This window comes from Lissotriton vulgaris, chromosome 12 (assembly GCF_964263255.1).
Source record: "Lissotriton vulgaris chromosome 12, aLisVul1.2, whole genome shotgun sequence".
NCBI lineage: Eukaryota > Metazoa > Chordata > Amphibia > Caudata > Salamandridae > Lissotriton > Lissotriton vulgaris.
The window spans coordinates 658,037,240-658,055,254 of record NC_141700.1 but is presented as its reverse complement, the minus strand read 5'-3'; the positions used below and the strand labels follow the sequence as shown (position 1 = coordinate 658,055,254).

At 47.6% G+C, this 18,015-nt stretch overlaps 1 protein-coding gene across 1 annotated transcript in view; it reads left to right on the top strand.

The window, feature by feature from the left end:
- Window positions 1-7,991: 7,991 nt before the first annotated feature.
- The window catches only part of MAP1LC3B (microtubule associated protein 1 light chain 3 beta), a 37,748-nt gene continuing 27,724 nt past the window's right edge, over window positions 7,992-18,015 (top strand). The window contains exon 1 of the mRNA XM_086945831.1: window positions 7,992-8,241. Within this exon, the coding sequence (XP_086801957.1) occupies window positions 8,202-8,241 (40 nt within the window). The 5' untranslated portion in view covers window positions 7,992-8,201. The remainder of the gene's footprint in view (window positions 8,242-18,015) is intronic.

The window sequence follows — 18,015 nt, the reverse complement described above, 5'->3', positions numbered from 1 at the left end:
ACCCCAATTCCTTGCCATTTGATCAGTTATGCCCCTCCTCTCATCCCTCCATTCAACAACATCATGCCCATCTTCAATCTGTTTTGAAGTCAGCCAAAGAACAATTGGAGGCAGCCAGAAACCGTGACAAACTGCAGGCAGACAGAAAGAGAACCCCAGAACCTTGTTATGTAGTGGGAGACAAGGTATGGTTGAGTACTAAACACTTGAGAGTGAAAGGCAACACACGTTTACAACCCAAGTTTGTGGGTCCCTATCCCATCGTGGCTGTGATTAATCCAGTAGCCATGAAATTAAAGCTTCCTTCTTCCTGGCACATACATCCCGTTTTCCATGTGTCCTTGCTGAAACCCTATATCCAAGGTACAAGAGCTGTAGCGAAACCTCCGCCAGTTAGAGTGGAAGGGGACGTTGAGTATGAAGTTAAAGCCGTGCTGGATTCCAGAAGGGTGAGGGGAGCCTTACAATATCTGATTGATTGGAAGGGGTATGGCCCTGAGGAGCGTTCTTGGGAACCTCTTAGTAACTTGCACTGTCCTGGGTTGTTACGGCGTTTCCACGCTACATTCCCTACGAAGCCTGGTGGACCGCCGAGACGTCGGTCATTGAGAGGGGGTTCTGTCACGAATTTAGCCATATAGTGTACTACAAATCCCAGAATGCTTGTGGTAGTCCCTTGTCTCTGTCTCTAATTGTCTAAGTCCGTTTTCTATATATATCTTCTCAGCGCTTGCAGCGGTGCTTGTCACCTGTGTTTCCTCGTAACTTTGGATTGAGCCTTTTGGATCCGTGCTTCCCCTGGATTGTGTTTGCTGACACGGAGTCGGGAAGCTTTTCTCCGTGCTCGCTTTGTAGGTGTGAGGACGCTGGGACCAGCGGAGAGCAGCGTCGGGGATCCGCGCTGTTAGTGAGCCGTGCTGGGTGCTGGAGAGAGAGAGCAGCGACGGGGAGCCGCGCTGACAGAGAGCCGCGCTGGAAGCAAGAAGCGTGGTCCACGGACATCGGCTGTGGAGCCGTGGGGTGAGCTGGGGTTCCAGTTGAGCCCTGATTTCTATCTCTATTGACTCCAGTGACTGACATTTGTCCATTTGTATCCTAGCGGTTGCTAGATAGAAGGGTGTTTTTTGAAACTCTTCTACTTATGTTTGCGCGACTATTTTCGATATTTGTTTTTGTGGCAAAGGTACCTTGCTGAACATTTTGAGGATTCCCCATGAGCTGTTGAGGGGCTCGGATTCAGAACTTTGTAACCTGGTGTTTGCTTTGAGCATAACTTTTTGAACCTCTTTTTGGATCTGTTTGATCTTATGGTGTGGTACACCAGCCGGTGACATCACTGAAGAGTACTATAGAAGTCTTGTACTTCTTTCCTGATATAAGGATTCTGGGCAAATCCTTTCTTCTTTTCTTTTCTTTATTTTTTCTATTTTGCCTTCTTTTCCGTTAAGCAAGAGTGGAAGCCTCATTGTGTAAGTGCCAGTCCTCCTATTTCATACAGAAAAAGACAGAGAGTGGGAGGGCAAAAGGTAACTGTCTTGCTCTTGTATTCCTGTGCAGGTACCTATTTACAACCTCTACGTTTGGCGTTTCTTCTGCTGTCAAGTCCTGTAGATGGTTTCTGGCTGCCACATCTTTATATTTTATTTATCCACTTTTCCCCTTCCCGGGGTGGGGTCCTATATGCGAGTGCATGTTTTGCGTTCGTCTGTAGTACCGTGTCCAGGGAGGAAGGAAGTTTGCTTCGACCTCGCTCCTGCTGTACCGGATATCCAGGTTAGTCAATCTGGCTAAACACGACAGGTAAGCTCTGACACTCTGGCACTGTGTCAGCAAGCAAATGCAATTTCGGTGTGTGTCCCGCTCCACCGATGTGGAGCCTTGATTTAATGCGCCGCCTGGCGCGCTGCTTCGTGATGTCACTTCCAGTCCAGGGGCAAGGGCAGCTGGGAAAGGTAGTTTTTTGAGCCCTCTCGCTCTCCCCTACTCAGCGGCTGCTGTTTGGCTGCAGCGGCGAATGGAGAGCGTAACACCAACACTGGTCCTGATATGTGGTAAGCTCTGACACTCTGGCACTGTGTCAGCAAGCAAATGCAATTTCGGTGTGTCCCCCGCTCCACCGATGTGAAGCCTTGATTTAATGTGCCGTCTGGCGCGCTGCTTCGTGATGTCACTTTCGGTCCAGGGGCAAGGGCAGCTGGGAAAGGAAGTTTTTTTGAGCCCTCTCGCTCTCCCCTACTCGGCGGCTGCTGTTGGGCTGCAGCGGCGAAGGGAGAGCGGAACACCAACACTGGTCCTGATATGTGGTAAGCTCTGACACTCTGTTACTGTGTCAGCAAGCAAATCCAATTTCGGTGTGTCCCCCGTTCCACCGATGTGGAGCCTTGATTTAATGCGCCGCCTGGCGCGCTGCTTCGTGATGTCACTTCCGGTCCAGGGGCAAGGGCAGCTGGGAAGGGTATTTTTTGAGCCCTCTCGCTCTCCCCTACTCAGCTGCTGCTGTTGGGCTGCAGCGGCGGAGGGAGAGCGGAACACCAACACTGGTCCTGATATGTGGTAAGCTCTGTCACTCTGGCACTGTGTCAGCAAGCAAATGCAATTTTGGTGTGTCCCCCGCTCCACCGATGTGGAGCCTTGATTTAATGTGCCGCCTGGCGCGCTGCTTAGTGATGTCACTTCCGGTCCAGGGGCAAGGGCAGCTGGGAAAGGAAGTTTTTTTGAGCCCTCTCGCTCTTCCCTACTCAGCGGCTGCTGTTGGGCTGCAGCGGCGAAGGGAGAGCGGAACACCAACACTGGTCCTGATATGTGGTAAGCACTGACACTCTGGCACTGTGTCAGCAAGCAAATGCAATTTCGGTGTGTCCCCCGCTCCACCGATGTGGAGCCTTGAATTAATGCGCTGCCTGGCGCGCTGCTTCGTGATGTCACTTCCGGTCCAGGGGCAAGAGCAGCTGGGAAAAGTAGTTTTTTGAGCCCTCCCGCTCTCCCCTACTCATGGCTGCTGTTGGGCTGCAGTGGCGAAGGGAGAGCAGAACACCAACACTGGTCCTGATATGTGGTAAGCTCTGACACTCTGGCACTGTGTCAGCAAGCAAATGCAATTTCGGTGTGTCCCCCACTCCACCGATGTGAAGCCTTGATTTAATGTGCCGTCTGGCGCGCTGCTTCGTGATGTCACTTCCGGTCCAGGGGCAAGGGCAGCAGGGAAAGGTAGTTTTTTGAGCCCTCTCGCTCGCCCCTACTCAGCGGCTGCTGTTGGGCTGCAGCGGCGAAGGGAGAGAGGAACACCAACACTAGTCCTGATATGTGGTAAGCTCTGACACTCTGGCACTGTGTCAGCATGCAAATGCAATTTCGTGTGTCCCCCGCTCCACCGATGTGGAGCCTTGATTTAATGCGCCGCCTGGCGCGCTGCTTCGTGATGTCACTTCCGGGCCAGGGGCAAGGGCAGCTGGGAAAGGTAGTTTTTTTGAGCCCTCTCGCTCTCCCCTACTCAACGGCTGCTGTTCGGCTGCAGCGGCGAAGGGAGAGCGGAACACCAACACTGGTCCTGATATGTGGTAAGCTCTGACACTCTGGCACTGTGTCAGCAAGCAAATGCAATTTCGCTGTGTCCCCGCTCCACCGATGTGGAGCATTGATTTAATGCGCCGCCTGGTGCGCTGCTTCGTGATGTCACTTCCGGTCCAGGGGCAAGGGCAGCTGGGAAAGGTAGTTTTTTTAGCCCTCTCGCTCTCCCCTACTCAGCGGCTGCTGTTGGGCTGCAGCGGCGAAGGGAGAGCGGAACACCAACACTGGTCCTGATGTGTGGTAAGCTCTGACACTCTGGCACTGTGTCAGCAAGCAAATGCAATTTCGGTGTGTCCCCCGGTCCACCGATGTGGAGCCTTGATTTAATGCGCCGCCTGGCGTTCTGCTTCGTGATGTCACTTCCGGTCCAGGGGCAAGGGCAGCTAAGAAAGGTAGTTTTTTGAGCCCTCTCACTCTCCACTACTCAGCGGCTGCTGTTGGGCTGCAGCGGCGAAGGGAGAGCGGAACACCAACACTGGTCCAGATATGCGGTAAGCTCTGACAATCTGGCACAGTGTCATCAAGCAAATGCAATTTCGGTGTGTCCCCCGCTCCACCGATGTGGAGCCTTGATTTAATGCGCCGCCTGGCATGCTGCTTCGTGATGTCACTTCCGGTCCAGGGGCAAGGGCAGCTGGGAAAGGTAGTTTTTTGAGCCTTCTCGCTCTCCCCTACTCAGCGGCTGCTGTTGGGCTGCAGCGGCGAAGGGAGAGCGGAACACCAACACTGGTCCTGATATGTGGTAAGCTCTGACACTCTGGCACTGTGTCAGCAAGCAAATGCAATTTTGTGTGTCCCCCGCTCCACCGATGTGGAGCCTTGATTTAATGCGCCGCCTTGCGCGCTGCTTCGTGATGTCACTTCTCGGCCAGGGGCAAGGGCAGCTGGGAAAGGTAGTTTTTTTGAGCCCTCTTGCTCTCCCCTACTCAGCGGCTGCTGTTGGGCTGCAGCGGCGAAGGGAGAGCGGAACACCAACACTGGTCATGATATGTGGTAAGCTCTGACACTCTGGCACTAGGTCAGCAAGCAAATGCAATTTCGGTGTGTCCCCGCTCCACCGATGTGGAGCCTTGATTTAATGCGCCGCCTGGCGCGCTGCTTCGTGATGTCACTTCCGGTCCAGGGGCAAGGGCAGCTGGGAAAGGTAGTTTTTTGAGCCCTCTCGCTCTCCCCTACTCAGCGGCTGCTGTTGGGCTGCAGCGGCGAAGGGAGAGCGGAACACCAACACTGGTCCTGATATGTGGTAAGCTCTGACACTCTGGCACTGTGTCAGCAAGCAAATGCAATTTCGGTGTGTCCCCCGCTCCACCGATGTGGAGCCTTGATTTAATGTGCCGCCTGGCGCGCTGCTTCGTGATGTCACTTCCGGTCCAGGGGCAAGGGCAGCTGGGAAAGGAAGTTTTTTTTTTAGCCCTCTCGCTCTCCCCTACTCAGCGGCTGCTGTTAGGCTGCAGCGGCGAAGGGAGAGCGGAACACCAACACTGGTCCTGATATGTAGTAATCTCTGACACTCTGGCACTGTGTCAGCAAGCAAATGCAATTTCGGTGTGTGTCCCGCTCCACCGATGTGGAGCCTTGATTTAATGCGCCGCCTGGCGCGCTGCTTCGTGATGTCACTTCCGGTCCAGGGGCAAGGGCAGCTGGGAAAGGTAGTTTTTTTGAGCGCTCTCCCCTACTCAGCGGCTGCTGTTGGGCTGCAGCGGCGAAGGGAGAGCGGAACACCAACACTGGTACTGATATGTGGTAAGCTCTGACACTCTGGCACTGTGTCAGCAAGCAAATGCAATTTCGGTGTGTCCCCCGCTCCACCGATGTGAAGCTTTGATTTAATGTGCCGTCTTGCGCGCTGCTTCGTGATGTCACTTTCGGTCCAGGGGCAAGGGCAGCTGGGAAAGGAAGTTTTTTTGAGCCCTCTCGCTCTCCCCTACTCATCGGCTGCTGTTGGGCTGCAGCGGCGAAGGGAGAGCGGAACACCAACACTGGTCCTGATATGTGGTAAGCTATGACACTCTGGCACTGTGTCCGCAAGCAAATGCAATTTTGTGTGTCCCCCGCTCCACCGATGTGGAGCCTTGATTTAATGCGCCGCCTGGCGCGCTGCTTCGTGATGTCACTTCTGGTCCAGGAGCAAGGGCAGGTGGGTAAGGTAGTTTTTGTTGAGCCCTCTCGCTCTCCCCTACTCAGCGGCTGCTGTTGGGCTGCAGCGGCGAAGGGAGAGCGGAACACCAACACTGGTCCTGATATGTGGTAAGCTCTGACACTCGGGCACTGTGTCAGCAAGGAAATGCAATTTCGGTGTGTCCCCGCTCACCCGATGTGGAGCCTTGATTTAATGCGCCGCCTGGCGCGCTGCTTCGTGATGTCACTTCCGGTCCAGGGGCAAGGGCAGCTGGGAAAGGTAGTTTTTTTAGCCCTCTTGCTCTCCCCTACTCAGCGGCTGCTGTTGGGCTGCAGCGGCGAATGGAGAGCGAAACACCAACACTGGTCCTAATGTGTGGTAAGCTCTGACACTCTGGCACTGTGTCAGCAAGCAAATGCAATTACGGTGTGTGTCCCGGTCCACCGATGTGGAGCCTTGATTTAATGCGCCGCCTGGCCTGCTGCTTCGTGATGTCACTTCCGGTCCAGGGGCAAGGGCAGCTGGGAAAGGTAGTTTTTTGAGCCCTCTCACTCTCCCCTACTCAGCGGCTGCTGTTGGGCTGCAGCGGCGAAGGGAGAGCGGAACACCAACACTGGTCCTGATATGTGGTAAGCTCTGACAATCTTGCACTGTGTCAGCAAGCAAATGCAATTTCGGTGTGTCCCCCGCTTCACTGATGTGGAGCCTTGATTTAATGTGCCGCCTGGCGCACTGCTCCGTGATGTCACTTCCGGTCCAGGGGCAAGGGCAGCTGGGAAAGGTAGTTTTTTTGAGCCCTCTCGCTCTCCCCTACTCAGCGGCTGCTGTTGGGCTGCAGCGGCGAAGGGAGAGCGGAACACCGACACTGGTCCTGATATGTGGTAAGCTCTGACACTCTGGCACTGTGTCAGCAACAGCAAGCAAATGCAATTTTGGTGTGTCTCCCGCTCCACCGATGTGGAGCCTTGATTTAATGCGCCGCCTGGCGCGCTGCTTCGTGATGTCACTTCCGGTCCAGGGGCAAGGGCAGCTGGGAAAGGTAGTTTTTTTAGCCCTCTCGCTCTCCCCTACTCAGCGGCTGCTGATTGGGATTGAAAATCGGCCCGGGCAAGCCCCCCAAAAAATTAGCCACATTTGCATAATCACTCCTTTGGTGTAATCCTATAAAAAAAACTTTAGGGGGGTGTTTAAAAGAAAGCATGCGTTAGTTTACACTGATGAAACAAGTGAGGCCACTTCTACTCAGCCCCCCTGCCCCCGCTCAGTATGTGCACACATTAATGGGCCGGCCAGAGAGACAAAGGGACTGACACCTCTGCCTGTTGCTAAACGGAGGTAATGATCGCCCATCTGCCTCTAGAAAGGCCACTCAGACACCCACTGGGCCGCTGGCTGTATTCGAACAATAGAGACAACGCCCAAATGGCCCCCAAGACTGCTAAAAAAAAGCAGCCACAGCAGAACCCAGACACCGGCCCCTCGGGCATCGCCCGAATGCCCGCGTTACCAATCCGACGCTGGTTGGAAAAGACAATACTGATGGAATTTGTCACACCAAACAAAATCAGACAATGTCTGAGAGACAAATCAGAATTCCTAAACGTTATGCCGATTTTATAATGAATTAGCTTGTTCTTTTGTTAGGAAAAAGGGAGATGTTGTACCTCCAGAAAATGTTTATGTATTTTTGACCTGCTTGATTGTGCGGTAAAGTGTTTCTTCTCTTTTTACCCTTTGGTTGCCCCACGTCACTGTGAGTCATCATAGAAGCCTCAGGGGCTATAATTGTGACGTCACCTGGCTAACCAGGCACTTGCCGCCGACCACTTGACCCATTAGGTCCAGGTTTTTTGTCCTCGCCTGTGTGCCTATTTTTTTAAAAACATACTTTATACCCTGTCGGCCTATTTTGATCGTATTTATTATAATAAATGTTATGTGTGTACCCTCTTCTTGGTGTACATTTATTCCCTACAACAGTCAGGATACTAAAGACCATTCTTGAAACCTGAAAAAAAAACGATTTTGAGATATAGAAAGTTGAGAGATAAATGTGTCCAGAGTTTCTAGTACATATCCAGAATTTGATTCCGCCTTCCGTGGAAACTCTGTTTGCTCCAATGTAATCTGTCTGAAGTTTAAACATTCCTTTCTTCTTCATACCAAGCGTTAAAGAGTAGCATTATTTTTTGTCTGTGTTAATCTCCGAATTCTCAAAAGTGAAAAGTGTATTTACTCATCCCTAGTTTAGCCAACTCCAACACGCCACACTCAACATGGCGCCAGAGAGGAGTCATCCTGCTACGGGTGGGGGGCTGCGTAATGACGTCATAGCGTGCGTCTGTGTGTTTTGTTTTTGCTGGCCTGGGCAGGGCAGACAGAACAGCGGAGGCAGGCTGAGGAAGCGAAGGGGCATTTGGAGGAGGATACTGGGCCTTGTGTATCTGCGTTCCTCAGTCCCTTAGCAATAAACAAAGGAGCGACATAGAGCCTGCTGGTCTGTAGAGGGCCCGCCATGCCCTCCGAGAAGAGTTTCAAGCAGAGGCGCTCCCTGGGTAGGTCGAGCCCCCTACCCTCCGTTCTCCTCAAGAGTTTGTTTGTCAATGTCATGGAGCTTGTCCTGAGTCAGCCCTCTAAGGGTTGGAGTTAGGAGGTGGTGTTATTATATAATGCATAACCAGTGGATTTTAATTTGTATTGCCCGTTTCCAGGGAACTCGGTTAGAGTCCTTCATTTCTGTGAATCTTATGTTTTTTTATGGTGGGTCCCTTGTCCGCCTGCGAACCTCTGACCAATTCTTATTGGCAGCGGGAAGCCTTGCAAATTATAGTCCCGCCCACGTTACCATCAAAATAATCATGCAGACTCCTTCGATTACTTTCAGTGGACGCCCTGTCCAAACTCCCCTGAAAATGCATCTCTTTGTCACACTGGGGCAGCCTTGGACAGACTGCGTTTTCGTTCTAGAACAAAGGGTGATTAAATCGCCATCTGAAATAACGCCCTTATGGACAGCTAGCTGACTGTATGCGAGACTGTGTGTTTGGGAGTATGATATGGTAGGAAAGAAAAGGGATGAGGTAATTGCCAAGAAGCAGCCGGGATGACGTCACTGCAGATTCTGGGTGGAGGAGGGCTTCAATCTAATCCCTTTTTTTCGCGGTGGACGCCTGTGTTTTTTTTTATCCTAATGTCTTTATTGATTTTGCTTAAAACATTCCAGGATCCCTTGAGCTGAACACGCTGCTTCTTTTTTTCCTTTTCATAATACCAGGATGTGACTGCGACCGACGCGCACGGAGACCTATAAACAGACACCAGTAGTCAGTGGCATTGCTCACCGGTCTTCCGATGCCAGCACGAACTCAGTTAGGAAATTGGGAGGGCTTTCTTGGTCGTCCTCAGAGAATCTTGCATAGGAGGGCAGATTGTAGCCAGCCATTTAGTTATCTTATTTTAGACTGATCGTGCTTGGTGAGGTCTAAGAGTAGCCTTCAGAAAATGCAATAAAGGCTTGTATAGGATGCATTACGAATTTCTTGGTTCAGTTATTCTAACCAGTTAACTGTCCCTATTTTATCGATCTTTCAAAACCCATGCCTTTCCCTGTGGGGATTCGAACCCTTGACTTGAAGGTTGCAGCTAAAGCATCTGCACTAGTGTGCAACCCACCCACTTAGTCGTTCGACTGACTAAATTCTACCAACCTGGGCAACACTGGGAGCAAGCCCGCAAAGATAACAGTATGTTGTTCAATCCAATCCACTGGCGCAGCTGCTAAGCAATTCGTTTTTTGACTGAAAATCTAACATAACACCCCGTTTCTTCGCCGCAAGCTTGTTTGGAGCACCACAGAGCTGCATGGCTATTACAAGGTTCGTCAAAAAACCATGAGGTGCATTGGAATATTTAATTGTGATTGGTAATAACGATTCTTAGTTAAAGAAACTTCAAGTTGTGTCTTTGCGACAAAGGCCTTGTCTCAAAACGGTCTTCTCCAAAATCAAAACAATGTACATTTACATAGGTACAAAACAGAGTAACGATGCACTAGAAATACAGATAAGCATTGTAGGAGGTTTGACCCAACCTCTCTGTGCAGCTTCACCTTGTTTTGTTACTGAAGAATGAAGGTCTAATTTCGGATGCTGTAATACTATTCTCTTGGATCCAAGCAGGCTGTTCTCTACCCCAACACCTGCACAAACATTACTGCAGTGCTCTTTGTTCAATTACGTATTCTTTGGTTTCGCTTCATTGCTGTTGAAAGTAGTTGGCAGACTCTGCTGCTCCTTGCAGTGTAATATGGGCCATTTCTATCATGTTTGCCTGCTGCATGCTACGTGAATGCATACTTTTGATATAGTCGTTACTGATTCTTTCCCCTTGTTTATCACAGCCTCTTCGAGTCTTTGCCTAAGATTGGTTTGGGGAAACTGACTCAAAGTTGCTTAATCAGGGCTCTTTCCACAGGGTTTTCTCATCAGCGCTGAGTCAGGCATGTACTTTTTCCTGTCAGAATGTGTTCATTTATGTTATTGGGATTTTGCTGCATTATGATTTGCCTAATCAGCTGCGGGACTTCTTCTTTTTGGGTAATCCTATTAATTGGCTAGGTAAACTGCTCCGAGTTATTTTTTACTGGAGTTAATTTAGTAATCATATATACAGTTAATTAAAACCTTTACATGCTGAGAGGAAATGCAAGTATCAAATATAAAAAAGCATGTTCTCTATCAAAAGAGCTTTTTTAAAAACATGTTTTAATAAGGCTGTATGCTGTGCCACCTTTCCGAGTGTACACACGCCTGCCAATGATCATTTCAACATTTTCCTTAATGGAACACGAACGTGCAAGTGAAAGATTTTTTTTATTGTGTTTTTTTTTTAAATTATTATTATTTATTTTTGTATTACTAGTTTCAAAAACAATTTACCACCCACCATTGTACTGCAGTTGGGTTCCAGATACTATCGACAAAGGGTTGTTAAACAAATGAATTCTCTTCGTTCTTCTCATATGGTATCTTTCTTCTTCAGGCGGTCCAGCTGGCCACTGTGGCTTGCCTCACGGCCCGGAAATGGAAGGGCTCGGGTCACTCGCTCAGGTCACTGATGTAGCAGCAGCTGAGCTTGCATTGTTTAGTTGGGGGTAACCTAGTGGTTAATGCTCTGAGTTTTTTTTTTGGGGGGGGGGGGGTGTTAGGGATGAAGTCAGCCTGTTCCGTTCATCGCCAATAGCTCTGTTAATCACCGAGTGCTCCTATCTGTGAGTTGTGAATTGTAAGATCTTGGAAACTAACAAAGTGTGGCTTCATGCCGCACTTCTGGTATTCGTTTCTGCCCATACTCCTAATTTTGAACGGGCAAATAATGGATTCCCTTGTTTAGCTTATACATATCGGCAATCCTAGATGACTCAAAGCATTTCACGCATCTCTGTTCGAAAAATGGATAGATATTACCACTTTCTCTCGACAAAATGATGTTGGATTTTTCTTTAGAGTTGTGGGGCTAAAAGTGTAAATGAGATGCAGTCACATATATCCAATTAAAAATAACCTCTGGCCTATACAGTGTGCAACGCCATCAACACTGCTTTTTGGGGGCCTTTAATTGTGTGGCTAGCATGAATGCTTCAGCCATTGGCTTCTAATTTGATTTTGATCTTTTGGTGATTGAGGGCTTATTTGTTATATCTGAATTTGTTTGCAACCCCTAGCAATCACAATTTCATTATGCAGAGCGTTTTTAATGCGTGACCGTGACTAATTATTGTCTTGTCTGCTATTACCATGAAAGTTTGCCACACAGTCTCTGCATTACCAGCGGCACTACATTTTCTGCAGGCAGATGAGGAGGGCACAGAACACTACAATTCCAAGGTACCATGGTAGTTGTGTGGCTACTCGCCCCAAACTTCCTCTTTTCAGCTGAGATGGCCCCATGAAGAGTGCAAGTATGTGCATTGCACCTGCCCTCAAGATGTTAGTACTAAGTCGTATATTATACCCAGTTCACCTTTTTTCAGTAACTTCCTGAAATCTTAATATTTCTGATTGCAGTAGAGATTAGAATGATCCGGAATGGCAACCAGTTCTCAAGGATGCCTAAGAAGTTAGCCTCTCCAATTCTATCCTAGTTCCATGCTAATTTAAAGTTTTCTTGCAAGTCTTGTTTAGCGTGCTGCTTTATCATAACATTCAGATTTTAAAAAAATCTGCGAGTTTGTAAGCCTCAGAGAAAAATGTCATACTCTAATTTAAATTGGATTCTAGAAGATGATTATTCATATATATTTAGCAACTGGGCTTTGACTGGGATTCTTGTAGCAGGGGGAAAAGCTGTTCAGTGACCCTTCACAAATTAACAAAATGTAATATTGCAGTGTCAGCAGCACTACGGGCTCAGCATATTCATGATTATCATTAGGATGGAAACCACTACGCTATTCTTTATAACAATGTTCACAGTCACTGCATACACTATTTTTCCAGTGCACTGTGATGTTGCAGGGATGGGTACACGGGACACAATAAATGGATCAGTTGCAGTCATTTTCAGTAAGTAGCAGTCTGTAGTTGCCCTTATTGCTTTCTCCCCCACCCTGAAAGTGACATACACTCTTGTAGCATAGAGACCATATGCTTTTAAAGAAGGTTTCATGTGTTACTATTTGACCGGCCCTTCCACTAGGGTTGGTGGAGGTCTACATATCCCAGTGTTATGTTACACACTTTTTACACCTGAACTCTCTAGTAGCATGTTTTGTAGTCCATGTATGAATACATTGGCTTTTGAGTTTGCACCCATTTATTAATTGAACCTAAGTCCCCTATTTTATCTAATATTTGCTGAAAGGTTATTCATTATAAATGTGTGCTTCTACAGCGCCACAACGCCTCAGGGCAGCAGTGCGCTTTACAAGAACACATACATTACATTACATTACATTACATTCTCCGTTAGATCAGTTAGTTAATGAGCCCAACCGTGTCTAAAGCAAGTTCAAATGAGCATAGTCTTGTCTCCCTCAAATGAGCATGGCTCTCTATCCATGTATAGATATATTATATATTTGTCTAATACTACGAATGGCAGTTCAAAATGTATAACTACTGTATTTAGCCTAATCTCTAACTACACGCTGTTTGTGTGCATTCAGAAAATACACACTATTGTATTTCTTGCTAGCTTTGATATTGCAGACTAGTTTGGAGTTTAAATTCTAATGTATTTGTTTGCAGTCTAGCTGAAGGTTATGGATGAGAGACAGAACCTTTCATAGCTTCTGCCCTGTATAAATCCTATGTTTTACTTATTCAGAATTGGGGTTCCGTCACACCATACCATGTTAATGCTTCTATATATTTTTTTGTCTTTCTTGACCATATACGTTAATGATGTAAATTCATAAATGGTAAACTCTGTTGAATTTACAAAGTTTGCAACAATTAAAGATGACCAAAAATAAGGACAACTTGATGATCAGTTCTGAGATCACACTGAGACTCTCACCTGCCAGTCAGACCCTCCAATTCAGGATCCGAATAAAATGATCAATATTAATACTATTCCAACGACTACCACTCTTGAGTTGCATACTTGATCGAAGCTAAAATATCAGTTCAGTGATTCTCAAAAGAAATCTGCGAGGAAAGAAAGACATTGAGAGAACCAGAGACCTTCGAAACAAACTCCTTCTGAAAATGTTACCCTAATAAAGAAAGCCATGAAAGGCTACAGGAGAAACTGTTTAAAAGACAGTTTTCGTAAAGCAGGCAAAAACGAACCCAGAAAAGATTTTTGATATAGTCAGAAAAATCCCCAAAGCTTCAAAAATCAAATTACCTAATATGTCAGATAACAAAATTTGAGAAGTTAAATATTCTCCAATAAAAATCATACAGTTTAGGCACAAGATTCACATGGATACTGCACCCCTTGCTCAGTGACGGCCAAACAGTAAATTAGGGAAATCAAAAAAAGGGGGAGGAAGAGGTGGTGCTGTAGGGCATCGAGGTGGGCACGTCCTCCTCTTGCAAAAGTACCAGTAATGAGAGAGGTCCACCTCTAAGAGGATCAGTGTGTATCCTGATGTCTATGGAATACACACAATGTGTTAAAATACCCCTCAAACACCAAAAGGGCCCTTGGTGTCATGCTTCATCATCGGGGTCTTCCCGTCCGGCTGCCGGACGGGGCAGTGCTGCGACAAGCGACTACGCTGGAGCACCTTTTAAATGAGGGTGCTATGTGAGTGAATTGGAGTGAGTGTCAGTGGGGTCAGGAGCGATGAAAAAGTGGTGTTAAAAAATACCTGGCCTAGTGATAGAAACAATTATTTAATAAACACTGGCTGGTATTATTAAAAGAAGTGGTGTCGGAAAGGGTAAGCGGGTTAATGGGCTTACTTTCCTGTGCGGGTCAACATGTTTCGGGGCGCCATGCCCCTTCGTCAGGACCGGGGTCAGATCCCCCTGTCACTCACTAATGTATCTCCACAATAAGGTGTATGTACAAAAAAAGGGTGTGGTGGTAAATAAATTTATCATTGTGTATAGATATATAGTTTATATTAATACACTTCCCTTGCTAATGTTAAGATACTATTGTAGTATGCTTAGCAAGTTGAGGAAAAATGCTAGTCAATCACGGAAGCCACGGACGGAGGAGGAAGCACAACGAGGCTGGGGGTTGATTGGACCCTTGAATACCCTTCGATCTAGAGTTGGCTCATGGGGCATTTTTCCTCAACTTGCTAAGCATACTACAATATGCTCAATTTGCTACAAAACCGCTCCCGTCCAACAGGTGTCTTCCCTTCCAAACTCAAGACAGGCCAACTCAAACCACTTTTAAAATAGACCTACGCAGACATTGAAGGTTTAAACAACCTCAGACCCATGACTGCCCTCTCCTTCTTAGTCACCGCCTCAGACATCTTGGTGAACGTGCAACTGAATCACCACATTTACATGAATACCACACCAGTCTGGGTTCTGTGAAGGAAATAGCACCTACGGCAATGCTAAAAGTGGTAGATTATACCTTCAGGATCCTAAATGAAAGAAAATCTTGAATACTAGTGTTTCTGAGCAATCTTTGATATGGTGAAGCCGTGGATCCTCATTAACACCGTGCAAAGTGCAATGGATCTAAAAGGTAACACTCCCAAACAGTTTTCATTGTATTTAATTTTTTTTAAAAATCACATTTGTTCCTGTTAGGCGAACAGGTGTCACAGCTCTTCCTGACCCACCTCACTGAGTACCATAGGGATTGATTTTAGGATGGTCCTTTTCAAACTTTACAGTTTAGAAGTAAAATTATCAGGATTAGGCATGCACACATGGGCTGATGACATGCAACTTAGTTTAAAAATAACAGAAAACCAGGACCCCCAAGCCTTGACTAAAGAATCGGGGAACCCAGAAATGGGTGTTCTACTACATCCTCAGATTATTCTCCCTTAGTCCCAGTCACAGAAGTAGGTTTCAAGCTTTTGCCTGCAAGGGATACCCACCGAATTATTAGAAGAGGCAAAATCCATTCTCTTAATTGAAGATAGGAAGTTCAACCTCAAATAATTTCAGCAGCCCTACAAATAAGGCATTTGCAGTCATACAAATCAAATACTTGGCACTGTAACACAAATCCTGAATATTTATAAAATATCTAGGCACACTGTGGATCGAGTATAAAACGGCCAGACACACTGGACCCCCCCAAACCCTAGCCAAATACTATGAAAGGTAACCCCAAACTCATGACTACCTATACATCTGATCACATCACCACTGTCCTTTGATCTTTAGGCCCGGCTGCTAATTGAATGTTGCGCCATCCTGAGAAAGTGTATTGCCTCTATAGTCATACTCCATAATATTCCCAATTATTTTCGCATAAAGACGCCTTATTCTCGGAGGACAAAAGAAACTGCAAGCAATGACAAGCTCACCCATGACACGCTTACATTAAAAAAATAAAGCCGTCAAGCATAGTTTGATAGACCTATAGTTCCTAGTATATTCAATGCTATCCAACAGACATCAAATTAAAACAAGCACTGGCGTTGCCAATAGGTTTCGCATTTGGAAAGTTGGAGCTATTGGTTTTGTAAATGACATTTTATATTTATATATTGTTATTGACAATGCCAATAACGATATATAAATATAAAATGTCATTTACAAAACCAATAGCTCCAACTTTCTAAATGCGAAACCTATTGGCAACAGCAGTGCTTGTTTTGCTTAAGGCCTTTTTGGATTCCCACAGAAATCTAAGTGGCCCAGAGACTGGCGAAGAAGTCAAGACTGCCTCTCGCCTGCACCACAGGCCGGGCAGGAGCTCCCGGGAGGGGGTGTGGTGCGTGTCAGAGCCTTCCTGTAGGGGAGGGGCCGAGGGGAGTGGTGGTTCTAGTGTGTAAAGCGTACTACAAGGCCCCGCCCGTGAAATGTCAATAATATAATTATGTGCCTGCTTTCTGGGGCCGCCCCGATGATGAAACCTGAGCCAGTGATGTTTGACTGGTTGTTGATTAGCATCTCAAACGGGAATGCGCTATAGCGCTTTGATCGAGAGTACATGATTCCCCTCTCTGGTGAGCTTTTACGGGACTGCCTGTTATTTTTTGGTTGACCTTGACTGGATGAAGGGGTGGGATGGCCGTGCCTGGATTTGAACCCGGGACTTTCATATCATCACAATGAACGATTTTGGTTCTAGCCTCAAGAGTCAATGCTTAGAATGTCAGCGTCCTGCGTGTAGAGCGACCGCCCTCAATTAAGATTTTGTCCCAAACCCACTCTTAATTTTGCCACGCACCTTGTTGCACATTTCACTACATAACAAGTAAACAGATGAGGTGCTGCCCGCTGTGGTTAAAAGTTCCTGCGTTAAGCTCCGGCGGCATGTGGTGATGCAGTCGGCCACTGCCGCACATTTCAAATACTGTTCCATTGGACTTGATGGCAAGGTAAACGTTCCTAGAGAACAGACTGCATTACAAGTCCTTTAGTAACCGTAATCCGGAGTTGATGGATCCTTTAGTAGGCTCAATATCCTGTGATTCTGGGTAAATTACCTAATCTCCCGAGCATACCAAAAAAAAAAACGAATGTATCCTTGTGTTACATAATTGGTGCTCGTGTAAAGTGTTCCATTACATTTGAGTCGATTTCGCGCTATATAAAATTGCAACAAAAAAAACAAACCTACAGCAGGAGCCATCGTATTCGACCAGCCCTTTTCCAAGTGCCTCTTGTGGCTCCAAGGCTATGGTGTGTCTGACAGGTAGAGAGCGATGGGCGGCCGATCGCAGCGTTTTCTCCGCATGCCAGCCTCTTGCAAGGTGTCTTCAGGGTTAATGTTTCTATGGTGCATTTTTTTTTTTCAGAAAGGAATTCCTCTCGGGGCAGGCGGGGTAGGCGAGCCGTGCAGCGGCTTTCTTATTCAGCGTAAAAGGCGCGTGTGCACTCCCTGGCATTCCAAGGTCCATGTGTACAGTCCCGCATCTGCGAGAGGGTGGGGTTACACCTTAGGTGCCTGGGGGCTTCACTGGGCGGGCATGCGTAGAATCCAATATGTTAACGGAGTACGACTGTGCCAGGGGAAGCGTGTGCAACCCCTAGCTCTAGTGAGAAACAGATGCAGACATAGAAATGAGGAAGTCGCAGTACTATTTCTGTGTGGGTGGGAGTGCATAGGCAGTTTAAGAGAGATTACTAACTGCAAACTGATATGTATTGTAGCGATAGGAGTTTACATTGTCAAGCTGCAGGCGGGGGAGAGCTCCTGGCAAATGGCCTCGCAATGCTGGCAAATGGCCGGAGGGAAGCCGGATGGGGGCGGGAGAGCCTGGTGGGGGGGCGGGAATACGAGCGAGGGGCGGAGAAGTGTGGCAGGCGGATTAGGGAGATGCGCGGAGGGAAGGCAAATGGCCTCGCAATGCTGGCAAATGGCCGGAGGGAAGCCGGATGGGGGCGGGAGAGCCTGGTGGGGGGGCGGGAATACGAGCGAGGGGAGGAGAAGTGTGGCAGGCGGATTAGGGAGATGCGCGTGCTTGTGTGGTCACGTGACCCGCTTTTGTGGTCACGTGACTCAAATGCACTGTGAAAAACCCGCAGTGGTTTGACGAGTCGATGGAGCACTTGAATTCTCGCCTATTACATTCGCAAGCGAATGATAATAGGCGAAACCTAACCATTGATAAAAGACGTCAAAAGCTTATGGATCGACTGGTACTCAAGCCCTTCGGGCCACTGCCTTATTCGTTCCACAAATAACTGCACAACGAAATAACTTTCTTCAAATGCCTACGGCAT